The sequence below is a fragment of the Mus pahari genome, chromosome 22, assembly GCF_900095145.1.
Source record: "Mus pahari chromosome 22, PAHARI_EIJ_v1.1, whole genome shotgun sequence".
Taxonomy (NCBI): Eukaryota; Metazoa; Chordata; class Mammalia; order Rodentia; family Muridae; genus Mus; species Mus pahari.
Window position 1 is genome coordinate 7354599 of NC_034611.1, and position 17587 is coordinate 7372185.

The 17587-nt window shown below is 41.6% G+C and overlaps 2 protein-coding genes across 9 annotated transcripts in view; one reads left to right on the top strand and one right to left on the bottom strand.

The window, feature by feature from the left end:
- The window catches only part of Cspp1 (centrosome and spindle pole associated protein 1), an 88943-nt gene extending 87719 nt beyond the window's left edge, over positions 1-1224 (bottom strand). For 4 of the 7 annotated variants that reach the window (XM_029533237.1, XM_029533239.1, XM_029533235.1 and 1 more), the window contains exon 1: positions 969-1215. In XM_029533237.1, coding sequence (XP_029389097.1) covers positions 969-1174 — 206 coding nt within the window. In that variant the 5' untranslated portion in view covers positions 1175-1215. Of the gene's footprint in view, positions 1-968 lie in introns of all 7 variants that reach the window. The other 3 variants (XM_029533236.1, XM_029533234.1, XM_029533240.1) reach the window with 2 other exon arrangements.
- Cops5 (COP9 signalosome subunit 5) lies at positions 1135-17294 on the top strand. 2 transcript variants are annotated; one of them, XM_021222075.2, is made up of 8 exons: positions 1135-1387; positions 4322-4556; positions 5535-5663; positions 6363-6428; positions 7326-7411; positions 11365-11476; positions 14911-15059; positions 17053-17294. In XM_021222075.2, the coding sequence occupies exons 1-8, from the start codon at positions 1296-1298 to the stop codon at positions 17135-17137; spliced, it is 954 nt and encodes a 317-aa protein (XP_021077734.1). In that variant the 5' UTR covers positions 1135-1295; the 3' UTR covers positions 17138-17294. The 2 variants fall into 2 exon arrangements, with proteins under 2 accessions (XP_021077734.1, XP_021077733.1); XM_021222074.2 differs by having other exon boundaries at positions 1139-1638; positions 17053-17292.
- The last annotated feature ends 293 nt before the right edge of the window (positions 17295-17587 follow it).

Below are 17587 nucleotides of genomic sequence, written 5' to 3' on the forward strand. Positions count from 1 at the left end.
TTCTCCACCTCCCAAGTACTGGAATTAGAAGAATGTTGCAATGTCCTTGCTCTGTTTTGTTTGCCCAGCTCTTTGACTTTTTGAAACAGGGTCTCCTGTAGCCCAGGCTATAAGCACCGGCATTAGAAGAGGATACAGACGGGCAGCAGTGGTGTACGCCTTGAATCCCAGAACTCAACAGGCAGGCAGATCTCGAGTTTGAGGCCAGCCTGGACTACATAGTTCCAGAACTGCAAAACCCCCGGGGGTGGGGTGGGGGGATACAACACAAAGCATACTGGGAAAAAACATAAGGTCCATGTGAAGCAGCTACAGAGCCTTTGAATTCCTGTGAAGGAGCAGTTACTGACGAAGAGTTAAGGAAGGGCATATCCGAGCTGTGCTTTTTAAATTCTGTGTGCTCTAAAGCAGAAATGTCAAGAAGTGCATTTCAAGCAATGCTTAACAACTAATATATTACTAAGCCAAGGAAAAAAGTTCTAATAAAATGTAAAGTTGGATCGGGGGAGCTAAAAGAAGATGTTGAAGCTGGAGAAGTCTGTAAGAACCGTGTTACGGAAACAATTAAATACATTAGAATTAAATAAAACACACAAATGTCATGCATGCCTTCAACTTACAGTCTAGTGAGCAACTGAGGATGAGAATGTGAGGGAAGAAAACCTAAACAAATTTCACAGTAACGGCACAGATTGCCGAGATTAAATCTGCACTGAGACAAACCTTTTTTAAAAAGTAGAGCCTAAGGCATTCACAGCACCTAACACTTGTATTAAATGTTACCCTATATAAAGTCCTCAAAAAAGTTCATCTTAGCAACCGGTGACTTTTGCTTGCCACCTCGCAACAGTAACGAAAACACAAAAGCGAAACGCCAACCACGAACCCCCGCGGCTTTACACAACGCGAATTAGCTTACGAGTCACGTGAGCTTCCCCCTCCAAAGGCAATAATCCGGAGATACTTACACCTCTGTTTCTCTAGAGACATTTAGCATTCCAAACAATTTATTTCGTCTGAAGCACCTACACTCACAGAAACATAGCCCCCCAGACACAAGTTCCCTCCTACACACAATACGGTGGCATCTGAGTCTGCGCAGTACGGGCGGAGCCGGCCGACTCCTTCCTGGCAGAGCAACAGGCCCGCCTTCCGGCGCGGAAGGCTGTACCATTCCCACGCCGAGGCTCCGCGGCCCTCGCTCTTCACACGTACGGATTTCCGAGCCAGCATGTTCGCTTCATCCGCAAGACTAATCCGAGCCGAGCCGAGCCAACCCTAAGGAAGCGTTTTCTATGTCGCTGCGCCGCCGCCGCGCCCCGACGCGCGAATGGTCTGGACCAACGTCACCTCCGGTCTCAAGTGTCATGGCTGCCTTGAGAGTCTAGTGAGTGTGCACCCGCGGTGGGGAAGGTCCAAAGCCCGCTCGCTGAGGCCCAGCAGAATAAAGTTGCATCGTGGTTGTGGAGGCGACAGCTTCTCCGGTCCGTCGGCCATGGCAGCTTCCGGGAGTGGTATGGCCCAGAAAACCTGGGAATTGGCCAACAACATGCAGGAAGCGCAGAGTATCGATGAAATCTACAAATATGACAAAAAACAACAACAAGAAATCCTGGCGGCGAAACCCTGGACTAAGGAGTGAGGAGGTCCCTGGCGAGACGCAGGGGAGGGCAGGGGTGGCGGGATTGTGAGAGACCCGCGAGGGGTGGGAGATGAAGGGCGTGGAGAGCTTGGCTTTCTGGGGGGCGTCGACCGAATATTGGCCACAGCGGCCTTAGTCGGCCTTGTCAGTCCGCTAGGGCCTGCTTCGATTCCCCTTTTAGAAAGTTTCTTGCCTCCAGGGCGTGTAAAGGGCTGACTTAGGGTGCGACTTTGTCCACATGATTATTTTTGTAAATCTCACCCACTCAGCCTTGAACCTGGTGGCTACATGCAATTTGTTGCAGCCTTCAGTAGATCCCAAACTGTAGAACGTGGCTGTTTTCAGAAATCGAATGAGCAGGGCATTGATTTAAAAAAAAAAAAAAATCCATGAGGTCTTGGGATGATTTTTTTTTTTTTTTTAGCTCTTTAGAGACATTTAGAGACATACCAAATCCTCTTACCAGTTCCCTACAATACTACTACAACAATTCATGTAAGCCAGGAATTATAAGATAGAGCTTAGAAGCTATTTTCCCCAGCCAAATCCATGTATCTTTGGGATTGACGACGAGTCAGATGATCTTTAGGACAAATTGTGTTAAGGAGAGTGAAGAAAAAAATTACAAAAAGTGGCTCAGTAGATTGCCTTGCTGTTTCCAGGTGTTTTGTTCTGGTGGCAAAGCTGGCTTTAACTGTCAGTACTCTACTTGCAGTGTTTATTGAGTTCTTACAGTGGGCCTGGCACTGGCCTGAAAATTTTCGTGTCATTTAATAATCTTGACAGTCCAGTACTGTACTTTCTTTCCCCTTCTGTAAATAGGAAAATAAGCAAATACATTCAGAAACACACCTCATGATCATACTATAACCATGAGCTTAGGTTCAGTAGACTGAAAAATCAAGTCTCATAACTGGCACTTAGACTGTTGACTGGCATTAGGAAACTAAAGTATGTAAACTTATCTATAAGATAAAGGTTAAATGTAGCTATTAATGATGTCATGAAGGTTAGATAAGGTAATTTATTAAGAAGTTCTGGGATGAACCATATGTAAGAAGAGCATAGTAATGGTTGTTTTTATCTTTTTCCCAAGTAGATGGAGAAGCCAGTTTTTAAATTTATATCTTGATTTCCAAGATGGTCTCAGTAACTTTGAGCTTGTGGTTGAACTCTAACGAAAGCTATACTTGGTTGCTTGCATCCAACAGGCCATGGCAATGCTGAGTGACCCACACAGATTACTTGGCTGTTCCTAAAACAAGCGACACGGTTTAGGTGGATGTAAACTCATGACTTCTTCACCATCTATGGCTGTAGATGGCTATGTTACTATTAACATGTAGAGTACATCAGGGATTTTAAACTGTTGTTCACGAGTTTAATCACAGCCGGGCGTGGTGGTGCACGCCTTTAATCCCAGCACTCGGGAGGCAGAGGCAGGCGGATTTCTGAGTTCAAGGCCAGCCTGGTCTACAGAGTAAGTTCCAGGACAGCCAGGGCTATACAGAGAAACCCTGTCTCCCCCCCCCCCCCCAAAAAAAAGAGTTTAATCACATACAATGGTTAGTCAAAGAAGTAAAGATACTAGATCCCTTTCAAGATGCTATCAGAAGGAAACCACAAGCTAACACACTTTTTTTGAGAATATCTTAAAACAGGTTAATAAGCCTAACAGGACCTTAGGTTTCAGTGTCTGTGGGACTAAGCTAAGCACTTCCTGTGTGCTTTTCATACTAACAGGTGAAATATCTACTTATAGATATGTGATCTGGCATAGACACTAAGTGGCCCTACTCTCTCAGGTAGGGAGTGTCAGTGTAAGATTTTAGACCTAAGCAGGTCAATTTCAGAGGTCACATTTGTAGAAATTAAATCCTCTGGCTCTGTAGGTAACAATACTTGCTGTCAAGCACGCAGACCTGAGTTCAAATCCCCAGCGTGTGTGTAAAAATCCATGTGTGGATGTGTGTGTCTGTAACCTTTTAGCATTGTGTTGAAGGAAAGCAGAGAAAAGAAGGTCTGTAAGCTGGTCAGTCAGCCTCGCCAAGACAGTGAGCTTTCGGTAACAAGAGGCTCTGTCTCAGGGGATGAAGTAATAAAACAGGAAAATGAGCTGGGCATGGTGACACCCACATTTAATCTCAGCAGAGGTGGGTGATCAAGTTCCAAGGACAGCCTGGACTACTAGACAGCCAGGTTATACAGAAAAACGCAGTCTTAAAACAAAACGAAAGGTAGAGAAGGACCCCTGACAGCCCCTGTCACCTCCACACGCCATCTGATGGCACACTATAAACATGTACCACAGTTAATAAGTAAATAAATTACTTAATTAATAACTCAATAAATTAAGGTCAGAAAGTTAAGCCTAGGAGGGTAATCAGGTATAATAATTCCATGTTGATTGAGAAAAAAGGCCTGTGGAGTTGATCATTATTCCCTCACTTCAGCAGTATAGTAAAATTTATCTCAGACTCTATTTTACCCGAGTAAGTGGCTGAGCTGTGACGTTACCTCCAGGTACTTCATGCTTGCTGCTCTTATTCTCCTCCCATGGTCCATCCTCCCCTTCCATCACTATCAATCCCTTCAGAACTTAGTTATTTTCACAGAGAATGTCTTCTGAAATTGTACACTAAATAAGAACCTTAATCACAGTGTAATTTTGTTTTGTAGTCACCACTACTTTAAATACTGCAAAATCTCAGCATTGGCTCTACTGAAAATGGTGATGCATGCCAGATCAGGAGGCAACTTGGAAGTGATGGGTTTGATGCTCGGGAAAGTTGATGGAGAGACCATGATCATCATGGATAGTTTCGCTTTGCCTGTAGAGGGCACGGAAACTAGAGTAAATGCTCAGGCTGCTGCGTACGAGTATATGGCGGCATACATAGAAAATGCCAAACAGGTAAAAATATTGTTTCTTAAATTTAAAAATCTCTAAGAGTCTCAAGATGTCTTCTGGGTTTCTGAACTTAAAACTGTCCTTTTCACATTAAATTCCATATTTTAAGCTGGGCGTGGTGGCACACGCCTTTAATCCCAGCACTCGGGAGGCAGAGGCAGGCGGATTTCTGAGTTCGAGGCCAGCCTGGTCTACAAAGTGAGTTCCAGGACAGCCAGGGCTATGCATTTTAGTTTTTTTTTTTTTGGTTTTTCGAGACGGGGTTTTCTGTATAGCCCTGGCTGTCCTGGAACTCACTTTGTAGACCAGGCTGGCCTCGAACTCAGAAATCCGCCTGCCTCTCGAGTGCTGGGATTAAAGGTGTGCGCCACCACGCCCGGCTTCCACATTTTAAATTGAACAGTTTTTATGTGAAATTTTGAAAGTCTCGTGAGATTTGTAATATTAGGTTGGTGGAGGGAGTCCTTCCAAGATACATTTTCATTTTCACTGTCAGTTGTGTTTTAAAAAAAAATAAATAACTGTAGGCTGGAGATGTGAGTTGGTGGTAGAGTTGATGCTTGGCATTCCTAAGCCTTGAGTTCAGGATCTATGTAGGCTAGCTTTTAAAAAGGCATATCTATATTTATATCTTAACTTATGTGCAACAAGCTCCAGAATTGTTTCTTCAATTTACAATGTGATATGCAGCTATGTGCAGATATGTTTGTTAATCTGCAGAGTATCTGTGAGGGTGTATAAGATGTTAGAGTGATGTCCGGGCTGAGAAACAGAGGAGAAAAAAGAGAAGGAGACTGGATACCCTTGTTCTTGTACCTTGATAGTTTCACACTGTGTACATGTATTATCTGTTCCGAAATTCCTTAACTTCAGAGCAGCATTTGTTGCACGCTGTTATTGGACGCTACATAAAACCTGTAAATGACAGTATCTCTGAGATTAAACCATTCCTCAAGCAAGCTTTTTTCTTTGATGTGTTAGGTTGGCCGCCTTGAGAATGCAATTGGTTGGTATCATAGCCACCCTGGTTATGGCTGCTGGCTCTCCGGGATTGATGTTAGTACACAGATGCTTAACCAGCAGTTTCAAGAACCATTTGTAGCGGTGGTGGTAAGTACTAACTGGGGGCTTAATATTTTGGCGAGGCTGACTAACCAGTTCACAGACCTTCCCCTTTGCTTTCCTTCCATACAATGCTAAGGTTACAGACATGCATATCTATGCATGGATTTTTTACATAGATGCTTTTATTAGGTTCTTCAAGAAGATTTGCTAAAGAAAGAATACTGGAAAACTAAAACAGCATGGTAAAAAAATGAAGCTCTGGTATTAGTCTACGTGGGGAGTCTTGACCTCGCTGCACCCCACACTCTTCCATAGGCATTTAGTCAGGGTTGACTGAATTAGAGAAGCAGAAATCGCTGGAAGTTGTCTTCTTTTATGTCCAGAGTGTTTTAAATACAATCTGGATTTTTAGGAGGAAACAGCCGTCCATCCATTAAAGGGGGCAGCTATAGAAGGGTAGTTTCTCAGTTAATTCATGCGTTTGTTTTAAAGATGGTCTTGCCAAGTAGCATGTACAGCTTAAATAATACTAAACAAATGTCCTTTGGAGATATAATAACTTAAGTCTAATCAATGATTTAACTGAAGTATTGCTAATTCACTGAACTTCTCTAATCATTTTGGTTATTTTCAGGTTGTTTGCTAGATCAGTGTACATGTATATGATGCTATATTTGTTTGTTTCCGTTTCTGATGTTGACTCGGTGAAGCATATGGCTCATGTTGGCCATCTGTCTCTTGTAGATTGACCCAACCAGAACAATATCTGCAGGAAAAGTGAATCTTGGCGCCTTTAGGACGTATCCAAAGGTAATTTGGATGGAGGAGCTAAGAAGGGGCAAACTCATGTAGTCGAGATTAGCCTTGAATTTACTTACATCAGAAGTACTAGAACTGCAAATATGTGTCATCTCAGGGGTGATGTGTTCATGAGTGCAGACACTGGTCTACAGGTCAGAAGAGACCTTTGGGAGTCAGTCCCCTCCTTCCACCTTGTTTGAGACAGGATCTTTTAACTTTTCACTGAGTACATGCTAGCAGGCTTCTGTGGATGCTATCTCCACTTCTCATCTGACCATGGACAGCTGGAAGCGCAGTTGTGTGCTAACCAGGCCTGTGTTGTGTGGGTCCTGGGATCCAGGCTTAGCTTCTCACATTTATACACAGGCTTTTCTCCTTCTTTTTATTTTGTTTTTTCTTTCTTTTTTTTTTCTTTTTTTTTTTTTTTTTTTCAGTGCCAGCAGTACTAGGCAAGTACTCAACCCCTGAGCTGTACCTTTGTAATATCTTTTTTAGTGTAGAAGAATTTCAGATACAAAATTGCAAACTGCTCTAGCTCATATCACACAAAAACACATTTCTGTTACATATTCATCTTACCAAACACAAGGTTTTATTTACCAAAAGAACATTTGTGTGCCGGTGGCAACTCGACATAGTACTAGAGAATCAAGCTGAATTCATTTCCATTCATGAAAGGAGCCTGTAGTCCACAGTGGATATTAGCTCAGGTACACAGTACCAGCAGTCCTTTGTCTCCACCTCGCTGGAACTGAAAAGAACGTGTAAAGCAGCAGGCCCAGCTGTTATTCAAATATTGATGCTTACTATTTGCCTGCCCTGAATTTGGTCGCATACATAAAAAGCTGCAGAAAAAACTTTGCTTTTTGTTATTTTTACTTTTCTGTTTTCTTTGTTTTGGTTTAGGGCTACAAACCTCCTGATGAAGGACCTTCTGAGTACCAGACTATCCCACTTAATAAAATAGAAGATTTTGGTGTGCATTGCAAACAGTGAGTAATTGGACAGTTGTCAGGCACAACAGCAGAGTGATGTGGAAGGTTTTAGAAATGTCAAAGGATGCAGACTCAACCTTCAGAGGGTTTGCCTGCCTGCCATTCCCAAGTAATGGAAGATTTAGTTACTTTTCTATTGCCATGACAAAACACCATGACCCAGTCAGCTTTTTCATCTGTGAGAAAGCATTTCATCTGTGGCTCATGGTTCCAGAGAATTAGTCTGTGACGATCTTGGTAGAAAGCAGAGTAGCAGGCAGACAAGGGGCTAGAGCTTATGTCTGATCCACAGGAGAGAGGCAGGGGAAAAAGAGAGGGCTAACTGAATGGTGGGGACTTTTGGAACCTAAAGCCCACTCTCAGTGACACACCTTCTCCAACAATGCCACACCTAATCCTTTCCAAGCTGGTAGGGACTAAGTATTCAAATATGTGAATCTATGGGATCATTCTAATTCAAACTACTGCATCCGGTGACTAACCTGTGAGGTCTTCACTGTAGGATCTTTGATGCTTTAAGTGGTCAGACCTAGACAGAAGTAGAATACAGATGTTTTCTTTGTTTGTCCTTGTAGTGAGTGCCAGACTTTGAACCCAGAACCTTGTGTGTGCTGTAGCACCCCTTTACTAATCTCCATCCCCCCACCTTCTGAGGTTTGGTTTTAGTTTTTTGGGGGTCTCTCTAGCCCTGGAATTCACTCTGTAGACCATACTGGCCTATAACTCCCAGAGATCTGTCTGCCTCTGCCTCCTGAGTGCTAGAGTTAAAGGGGCATCACCACACCCACATCCTACCTATTGTTGTCTTAGACAGGTTTTCATATAGCAAGGCTGGTCTTGAATGGATTTTTTTACCTCCTGAGTGCTGCCACGCATAGCTCCTTATTTATGAGTCTTAGCTTTATTAATACTCAGGTTACATGGAATGAACTTGTAGCACAGGCAGGCCTTCATGCATAATAAAGATGTGTTCCAACAGAATTCTATATAAACAAAATCACAAGCAAAGTAGAAGCATGATTTCTTTAGTGTTAGAACTTTAAAACCTCGCACTGCATTAACCCTTCACTTCTAAAGCTGAGCCCCGCCTCATACATTCCTTCCTGAATGTCTGTTTTGTGTATAATAATAAATACTAAGGTTTGAGTAATAACTATGGCATTTTTAAAAAGTTTTTTTTATCTTTATTTATTTCTGTGCATGTATGCAAGTATGTGGGCTCATTTACCATGGTCAGAAGAAAATATGCAAGAGTCAATTCCTTTCTTTCGCTAGGCAGTAGTGGCACACGTCTTTAATCCCAGCACTCGGGAGGCAGAGGCAGGCAGATTTCTGAGTTCAAGGCCAGCCTGGTCTACAGAGTGAGTTCCAGGACAGCCAGGGCTACACAGAGAAACCCTGTCTCAAATAACCCCCCCCCCAAAAAAAATTTTCCTTTTTTCATCATGTGGGTTGTGGGAGTCACCAGGACATAAGTCAGCAGGACGTACCTGCTCCTCAGCCTCGTGTAGAAATACTATCACAGTATACCTGGGATCATTTCTGAGAAGGAAAGTTTTACTTCCTGTTTCAAGTTTCAGTCTTCAGTCAGTTTTGGTCCAGTTGTTTCTAATTCTACATCACAGTGAGAGTATGTTAAAATGAAAGGTTCTCACTTCATGATGGCTGGGAAGTGGAGCCAGTTAAAGAGGCTTTAAGGAAGCTGGTGTGCCTAATCACCTCATGTCCTTCCACTGGGTCCCACTGCCTAAAGTTTCATCCACCTCCATTGTCTCTGTGGCTCAAGTGCTCAACACACGGCCTTTGGAAGACACCAGATCCACAGAACTGCACTCATTAGACCTCTCATTCTGCTTCCCTGTCCATTGAACACACAGTAAATCAGAACATAGGTAAAGCATGAAAGATAAAGACAATGCTTAAAGAAATGCCCCTCTTGTTCTCACATGTGTCTTTTCTTCTTCTTTTTTTTTTTTTTTTTTTTTTTTTTTGAGACAGGGTTTCTTTGTAGTCCTGTCTGTCCTGGAACACACTCTGTAGACCAGGAAGCCTCAGCCTCAGAGATCTATCTGCCTGCTTCTGCCTCCCAGGTGCTGGGATTAAAGGCATGGGCCACCACCACCTGGCTTGGCAGGCACATGTATCTTAACCTTCAAAGGCCTTCACTTCATTCTGAGGTCAACATTTTTTCAGTGTTTATTTTTACTCCATGTGCATTGGTTTTGCCTGCATATATGCATGTCTGTGCAAGGGTGTTGGATGCCCTGGAACTGGAGTTACACAGGCAAGTGTGAGCTGCCATGTTGGGTGCTGGGAATTGAACCTGGGCCCTCTAGAAGAGCAGCCAGTGATCTCAACCACTGAGCCATCTTGCCAGCCCCTAAAGTCAACTTCTTATCCTCACTGCTGAACTTTAATCAAGAACCACATTGTGCCCACCTTTTTTTTTTCTTCAACGTGGCCTGAGGGAAGTGGCCTCGGTGCCTGAGCCTTTTTCTCTGTCTGTCTGCCTGCTCCATGGACATCCTTTCTGGGTATCCTTTCTGGGTATCCATCCTCACTTTCTCTTAACACCCAGATGTACTGCCATAGCCAGATTTCTGAAACTCCCTCTCCTGTATCACTGCTCTGCACAGACTCCTTCTGTGAGTCCCAGGAAACCAGAGGATAAAGGTTAAATTTCTTAGCTTTTAATAAAATAAATGATTTCCACAAATGAGACCACAACATAGCTTTCTGGGTTTTCTTCACATAACTCTGCTCTTGCTAATCGTTCAGCCAAACAGATGTACTTTTATATGTGTAGGTATGCCATGGCACAGGTATGAAGAGAGACAGCAGGACAACCTTTGTGGGATCCGTTGTCTCTTTCTACCTTTATGTCTTAGGTTCAGAGGTCCAACTCAGGTCTCCAGATGTTGCACAGCAAATGCTGTTACTGGCTGAGCCACCTCACCAGCCCATTAAAGACTTTTGCAAGCATTACATTGGAACTTCTCAGTGCAAGCTCCAAATGACCAGTTGAGTTCTTCTACTCTTAAGAACTTGCTATCAAACTAGAGAGATGGCTCAGCCGTTAAGAGCACTGTCTGCTCTTCCAGAGCTCCTGAATTCAATTCCCAGCAACCACATGGTGGCTTACAACCATCTGTAATGGGATCCGATGCCCTCTTCTGGTGTGTCTGAAGACAGCTACAGTGTACCCATATAAGATAAATAAAAATTTTAAAAAACACAAAAAAAAGAACTTGTTAATCTCTAATATAGGGGCGGCTCCTTTATATGTACACTGTAGCGTCAGTAACTATTGCCGAGTATATTTTATCATATTTAACTTTGATCTGAATGATGAGTTTCTCAGAGTAAGGAATGTTCTTGTGCTTCCTTATATCCATTGGTTTACAATCAGCTAAGATATTTAAATACTTATTACTTTAAAAAAAAAAAAGTCTGTCACGGTCACACACACCTTTAATCCCAGCATTTGGGAGGCAGAAGTTGGGGGTGAGGGAGGGTCTGTATGTTCAAGGCCAGCATGCTCTCAATACAATGAGTTCCGGGCCAGCCAGGACTGTCTTTCAATAGTAATAATAGGTTTTTTCAGATGTTTAACTAAATTCCCCTTGGTCCTCTGTATTATAAGTGAACTACCTTTCAAAGCAATAGAAATGTTTCTAGGCACCTTCAGAACTATAAGGCATGCTTTTCTAAAGCACGCAGGCCTCGATAGAAAGAGGAAGAAGTGGGAGATCTATGGATCACTTCTAGAATTTTCACAAAGGTTGAAAAACCATTTGGCTCAGCCTGTCTTTATTTGGTGAGCTCAGTAACACATAGCTATTGTTCAACTATATGACTATAAAATATAATTTTGCTTAGGTGTAGGGAAAACTTCTATCCAATATAACTGCATTTTTTTCACCTGCCAAATGTGTGCTCTTGTTTTATAGATATTATGCCTTAGAAGTCTCATATTTCAAATCCTCTTTGGATCGTAAACTGCTTGAGCTTTTGTGGAATAAATACTGGGTGAATACCCTGAGCTCCTCTAGCTTGCTTACTGTAAGTACTGGACTTGTTTCATTTGAATTTCGTTTTACTCTGAAGCCCAAGTCGACGCATGGTTAACTCAAACCTATGAAGGCCAAAGGCCAACCCAGCAGTGTCAGTTCTCTTCTTGTATGTAGGCCCCAGTGATCAAACTCAGGTTGTCAGGCTTCGCAGCAAGCTCCTTCACACACTGAGCCATCTTACCAGCCCATGACTTCAGGGGCTTGAGTGTTGGGGTCACAGGCAAGTGATTAATTTCACTTATTAATTTCACTTGTAGCCAAGTGACAAAAATTGGTATTTGGAACTTCATTTCACAGAATGACATAATCTCAAGGCTGGAGCAGGGTTCTGTCCCGAGCTAGATGAGGATGCTAGGCCATCCAAATAGGGGGAGATATGCTTGTGCCTTAAAGAAGTTCATAGAGGAAGAAACAAAAATACTGTTTTTTGTTGCCTCAGATAACAGGTAGGTCTCTGACACATAATACTCTAGCCTGGTGCGTCAAGACTGTCACAGGAACCTCATCTCAGATGTTTACATTACAGTTCATAACAATAGCAAAATTACAGTTATGAATTAGCAACTATGTAATTCATGGGTGGAGGTCACCACAACATGAAGACCTGTATTAAAGGCTCACAGTATCACTAGAAAGAGGTCCTGAAAGAAATCTGAAGATCATTACAAATCCCAGACAAAGAAAAACATTAACTCAATAGTTCCCAATACATCATTAAAATCTAATATTGATATTATTATTATTTATGGATATATATTTAATGGTAATATATTTAGAGCTTAGCAGTTTTATTGTTGTTTTTACTTTCTGATAAAAAAAAGTCTACTTCATGTAATAGAGTATAATTTGAAATAAACGGGGTTTGAAAACAAATCTGAGACTACTACTAGTCCTTGGTGACCTTCAGAACGTGGTTTGTCCCCTCTGCTCCAGACTAGCCTTATAGTTTGCCATACAGTCAGGGATGGCCCTGAAATTTTGTCTCTACCCTCTGAGTGCTGGGATTGTAGGTATGTGCCGTCACATCCAGCTGGAGTGGCTGGACCTGTCTGGTGTAAAATGGTGGCAGTGGCACTCGATGTATCATTACATACACTACAACTGAGAAAAAGCCTGCCTTGATGATTGCTAGTGTTTTGTTTGGGGCATTATATTCTTGGAAAGACTCACTTGAGTCTATTTATTAATGTCTTAAACATAACCTTGACATGGTTTGTGTTCTACTTAGTAGAAGTAGCAGCATTAAAAAGAGCAAGTTGGGCACGTGTCTGTAATGCCCGTCTTTGGGACTTGAGAGGTTTTGTCAAGAGAATTGGTAGTTCCAGGTCTTCCTTAGCACACAGTAAGCTTGAGGCCAGTCTGAGCCACATGGGACCTTCTTGTTTTAAACAAAAATAAAGGAGGAGAGCAATCATAATAGCAAATATTATGTATCCCGGTGCCAAGCACTTCGAAGTGTATGTTGCCTTAGACACAAGTGTATTTGCAGTCAGAAGTGATACCTGGTGGTAAGAAGAGAGGACGCTAGGACAACAGCAGTAGACGCAGGCAGGGGACCTGCTTGGTCCTATGACTGTCCTGTGCCAGCATTGTAATATGAGGACAGTAGTAGTTGGGACAGGTCTCAAGTGCCTTCACCGTCTGAGCTACCTCACCAGCCTGAGACAAGGCCTTGCCCCTGTATAGCCGTGACTGGCCCAGAATTGACACTGTATCTGAGACTGCCTTGATTACACTTACAGTTGCTAGAGCTATAAATCGACAGAAGAGATGGCTTAGTAAGGTACGGCACTCACCACAGAGTTCGGTAACAGGTGATCCCTGGAACCCATTTGGCGGAATGAGAGAATCAACTCCTGCAGATTTTCCTCTGCCACATGTATGCTGTGGCACATGCAAACACACAAACACAAAGAGAGAATAAATAAATAAATAAATAAATACAATTTAAAAAAATGTTTAAGGAAAAAATTTTAGTTGTGTGGTAGTAGCAGCACACGCCTTTAATCCCAGCACTGGGGAGACAGAGGCAGGTGGATCTCTGGATTCTCATTCAGCCTAATCTACAGGTCAGGTTCCCGGACAGCCAAGGCTACACAGAGAACCCTGTCTCAAAAAAGCCAAAAGAAATGTTTAACATAACAACTTGTCTTCCTGTGTCTGCATTTCAAAGATTATAGGCATGTACCACCCACACATAGTTGGGGTTTTTTAGACTAAAAAAAAAAAAAGATACAAAAAGATGTACAACATTACAATTAGCAAGGCATGGAGCATACACTTATAATCTATTATAACTACTTAGTGAGTTAGAGCCTCAGCTATTTAATACTTTGTCTCAAAACAAATAAAATAGGAATAGAGAAGCCTGGGGATTCAGTTTGGTGGTAGAATGTGCTTGTACAAGACTAAATGCAAGCCCCAGCTCCACACTTGACACAGATATGTAGGGAGAGAGGCTGTTAAATGTATGTATCAAACCTTTAATATTTTTCAATTTGTAAAATATCTAATATATGTAATATTAAAGAAAAGTGTGTGCATAATAGATTTCTCAAATATAGGTGTAAACAAGGGCATAAAGTAGCACTCTAATAAGTACAGTCACAAAGCTAGATAATTATTAAGCCTTTGTAAGATGTCCTGGACAGTCATAAGAGCTTTAGACGTATTATTTCATTTTCAGACTAGGTCTAAGGTGGAAATGACTGCTGCCCTCTTCTATTTTCAGAAGAGATCGGGAGGCATGGTTCAGGGTTCCCAACTCATCTGCAGCAGGGCCAGAACCTTCACTTGCTTGGGAGTTCCTCAAAGCCTTCATGATAGCAAATATTTAATTTAAACAAAGGAGAAAATTCCACCTTCAATCTTGAAATTATTTTTTAAAAATCTACAATTGAATTAATATATTTAGGAACAGTTTTTCAGCAATAACCTAACTTCTTCACTGCCTATCCGTTCCATCTATACATTGATTTTATTTATAAATAAAATGTTAATTTGCATAAAAATCAGTGCATTTTTTGCCAGACATGATAGCCCATGCCTTTATTCCCAGCACTCAGGAGGCAGAGGCAGACAGATCTGAGTTCAAGGCCAGCCTGGCCTATATAACAAGCTCCAGGCCAACTGGGACTACATAGTGAAACCCTGTCTCAAAAAAGTGTATGTGTGTATGTGTATGTTTGTGTGTGTATGTGTGTGTACACAGAATGGGTATATACCTGTAATTCCAGCTGTGCAGGAGAGTAAGACCAAGAAGTTGGGAAACTAGCAAGATCCTATCTCAAAACATAACTGGTGGAGTACTTGTTTTATATGTACATGGTCCCTGAAAGCAGTCTTAGCTGTGGAAGAAAACAGAATTTTTATTTTTATGGTAACCTTGTGTAGTACAATGACACAGTCCCACTTTCTCCACAGAATGCAGACTACACCACAGGCCAGGTGTTTGATCTGTCTGAGAAGTTAGAGCAGTCGGAAGCCCAACTGGGACGTGGCAGTTTCATGTTGGGCTTAGAAACACATGACCGCAAGTCGGAAGACAAACTTGCCAAAGCTACTAGAGACAGGTAAGGACACGTGCGGGGCTCCTGCCCTGACTCAGAATTTACCAGTAGTGGATTCTGACTGCATATGCTTTACTTTAGTACACCTTAGGATGATGTCTGAATATTATTTGCTTAACCCTTTTTAAAAGTCACATGTAAATTTTAAATTCACGCTTTGAAATTGTAGGGGATATTAAGGAAAAGAGAAAGTTCAACTCACAGAGCTAGAAATATAGAAAATGCCACGTCACCCTTTATCGGTTTACCCACAGGTGTACAAGGAAAGTTGGTCCCTGACTATATCTTTTTAGCAGGAATGGGGCTTGGGGAGGCTTACAGAGGATGAAGGACTAAGATTAAATTAAGATTTCTTTAATTTGCCAAATTTCAGATTCCAGAATATCATGGAACAGATTTTCTGTTAACTCTTTGGGCTACAATTATTCTTTCTGCATTGGATAATTCTTATTATCCCATGTTTTACTTCCTAAGTATTTCCTTGCGATGTGGTCTCTGACAACTTAGATGTAGCCTTCTGATGCATATACCAAACAGGGTTTAAAAACTAAGATTTACTGCTACAGAAACTTGAGTTTTAATATGCTGTGGGCAGGAGGAAGATAGACTGTTTGGGCAGCCGAAAGCTGGCACGTCCCTCTCTACTTCAGCATCGTTCTGTAAGGCTCTAGGGCTCGCTCTTTGACCCACTGGCCCGTTTCCACTCATGGTGGTAATGTTTTCCTTATTTTCCTAAGCCGTCTGTTTCTATTCCTTGCCAAACTTGAAACGTATGACTTTCCTCCATCTCCTGGCACCTGCCAGGATTTCCACCTATATTATGTTTTTCTCTTAAAACTCCAATAAAATTGTCTTTGAGTATTTTTTTAAAGTTTCGGGGGTGGAGATTGTTCCATAGGAAGAAAGGTGGAGGAATGATAAAGCAAATCTTGATGGCTGGGCGGTGAGATGGGGCTCAGAGGCTGAGCGCTTACCTGCCTTGCACAGGGCTCTGGTTCCATCCCTAGCACCACAAACCAAGAAACATCTCATTGGCTTTCAGACGGTAGAAGGGCCCAAGTGAGTCACGTTTGCTTAACCTATCGTTATGTCTAGAATTAATGCTTTATCTATATTCATTTTTCAGTGCTGAGCATGGCACATGGATTTGTTTCTTGGTTTTGGTTTTTGTTCATTTTATTCTTTTCTTTTTCCTCAGAGGATTTCTTCACTTTTATTTTAAAAAATGTAGTGCAATGAATGAAAATAGAAAACTTCTTCCTGTGAATTACTGTAATAAAAAGTTAATGCTTCTCAATATTGGTGGAGCTTTGTCATTTTTTTATCATTTCTGAAATCTCAAGTCCTTCACCAATGACCTGACTTTCAACTCTCTAGAGGATATTTATAGCTATTTCAAAAAACAGAATCCTTTTAAGATTTTTTTTTTAGGTTATACTAAGGAATAACAGAGTTTAAAATTTCTTGTACATTTATGTGTGCCATGCATGTGCTCTGTGTGTGTGTGTATGTACATTTCCCAGCTGTGCACATGGTGTTCACAAGACAGCTTGTAGGATCTGCTCTTTTTCGACCTCATGGATCGAACTCAAGTAGTAAGAACCTTTGCCCAACTGAGCCATCTTGTCAGCCCCAGGAATAATATTTTTTAATATACTGCAGAAATCAGTATATAATTCCTGAATAATACTATACAGATCCATAATGAATGTATAGTTTGTCCTCAAAACAGAATTTTTCCCAAAGTCAGAGTAGCAAAATTAACTTATAAATTTTATCAAAGTTATTCTTTTATGAAGGGACTAATTTAATAAAACACTTAACATGCAAAGCCGAACATTTAAAAAAAAAAAAAAAAAAAAACAAGGAAAAATTGGTGTGATTGAAGAGTATGGATAGAATGGAGTCCCTCTTGGGCATTCGGGAATGAGCATGCTGGAGGAATGATGTTGGAAGCAGCTTTCAATGTGTAACATTGTGTGTTTCTTCTTTCCAGCTGTAAAACCACCATAGAAGCCATCCATGGACTGATGTCTCAGGTTATTAAGGATAAACTGTTTAATCAGATTAACGTTGCTTAGTTACCACCAAGTACTTTTCCTCAAAGCTGGTATGTGAAAGGAAAAGAAGCTCAAGTAACACTTTTAACCCAGTTACCAAAAATCAGCTTAGAAGACTAAGGTGCTGTGTGGTGTCCTGAGTATTAGCACTGTAATAAAACTATCACATGAAATTGTCCTTCTGTGGTTTTGTGAGTGGGGTTGCTTCTGGTGCTCTTGTTTATGGGAAGAAAAGACTTACTAGACCTATTGTGTTCAAATCCTGCCTATCAAAGTAATCAAAGAATCCTAGCATTAAATCACACCAAGGTCACAAACTTTTCAGTTTTTCTTGTGCCTTCTCTTGACAGTCTATTAGTAAAAATGTAATTCAACTTCAAATAAAATAGCATCTGACTACAGAGCCCTGACTGGCCTGAGTCTATGTAGCCCAGGTTGGCCTCGAACTCGCAGTGCCGTCAGCCTCTCCAG

Excerpts from the sequence above, each read along its gene's own strand:
- Cops5 (XM_021222074.2), top strand. The coding sequence starts at position 1,331 with ATGGTCTGGACCAACGTCACCTCCGGTCTCAAGTGTCATGGCTGCCTT. Across the intron at positions 7,412-11,364 it reads TTTGGTGTGCATTGCAAACA|ATATTATGCCTTAGAAGTCT; the intron begins GTGAGTAATTGG and ends CTTGTTTTATAG. Across the intron at positions 15,060-17,052 it reads GCCAAAGCTACTAGAGACAG|CTGTAAAACCACCATAGAAG; the intron begins GTAAGGACACGT and ends TCTTCTTTCCAG.